Here is a 462-nt window from a genome sequence, read left to right on the forward strand (position 1 = left end):
GAAAAAAAATTTAAAAAAAAAATTTTTTTCGTGGATTTATTTCTATATCTCCGGATTTCGTAGATATAATATAAAAAAAATTTTTTCAAAAAAAAAAAATTTTAGGGTTTAGGGTTTAGGGTTTAGGGTTTAGGGTTTACCGGTGACGCCCATAGCAAACCCCACATCGGCTGTCTTGAGAGCTGGGGCGTCGTTGGCGCCGTCCCCCGTCACCGCAACAACCGATCCCAGCTGCTGCAACCCCACAACTAATGCAAATTTATCTAGCGGCTGAGACCGAGCCAGAACCTCTAACCTATAACACAAACCCTAAACCCTAAACCCTAAACCCTAATGGGGTAGTGGAGAGACAGGCTCCAGTTATACACAGACACGAAAAAAAATCACGCACAAAGACCCCAATATGAAAAAAAAAAATTCTAAACCCTAAACCCTAAACCCTAAACCCTAAACCCTAAACCC

At 41.1% G+C, this 462-nt stretch overlaps 1 protein-coding gene across 1 annotated transcript in view; it reads right to left on the bottom strand.

Moving 5' to 3' along the window:
- EMH_0057420 (Ca2+-ATPase, related) overlaps window positions 1-462 on the bottom strand; it is a gene marked incomplete at both ends in the record, with an annotated part of 7,415 nt that overhangs the window by 1,844 nt on the left and 5,109 nt on the right. The window contains one exon of the mRNA XM_013497464.1: window positions 141-295. Within this exon, the coding sequence (XP_013352918.1) occupies window positions 141-295 (155 nt within the window). The remainder of the gene's footprint in view (window positions 1-140; window positions 296-462) is intronic.

This window comes from Eimeria mitis, genomic scaffold (assembly GCF_000499745.2).
Source record: "Eimeria mitis Houghton genomic scaffold, Emh_scaff2696, whole genome shotgun sequence".
NCBI classification, from domain to species: Eukaryota; Apicomplexa; class Conoidasida; order Eucoccidiorida; family Eimeriidae; genus Eimeria; species Eimeria mitis.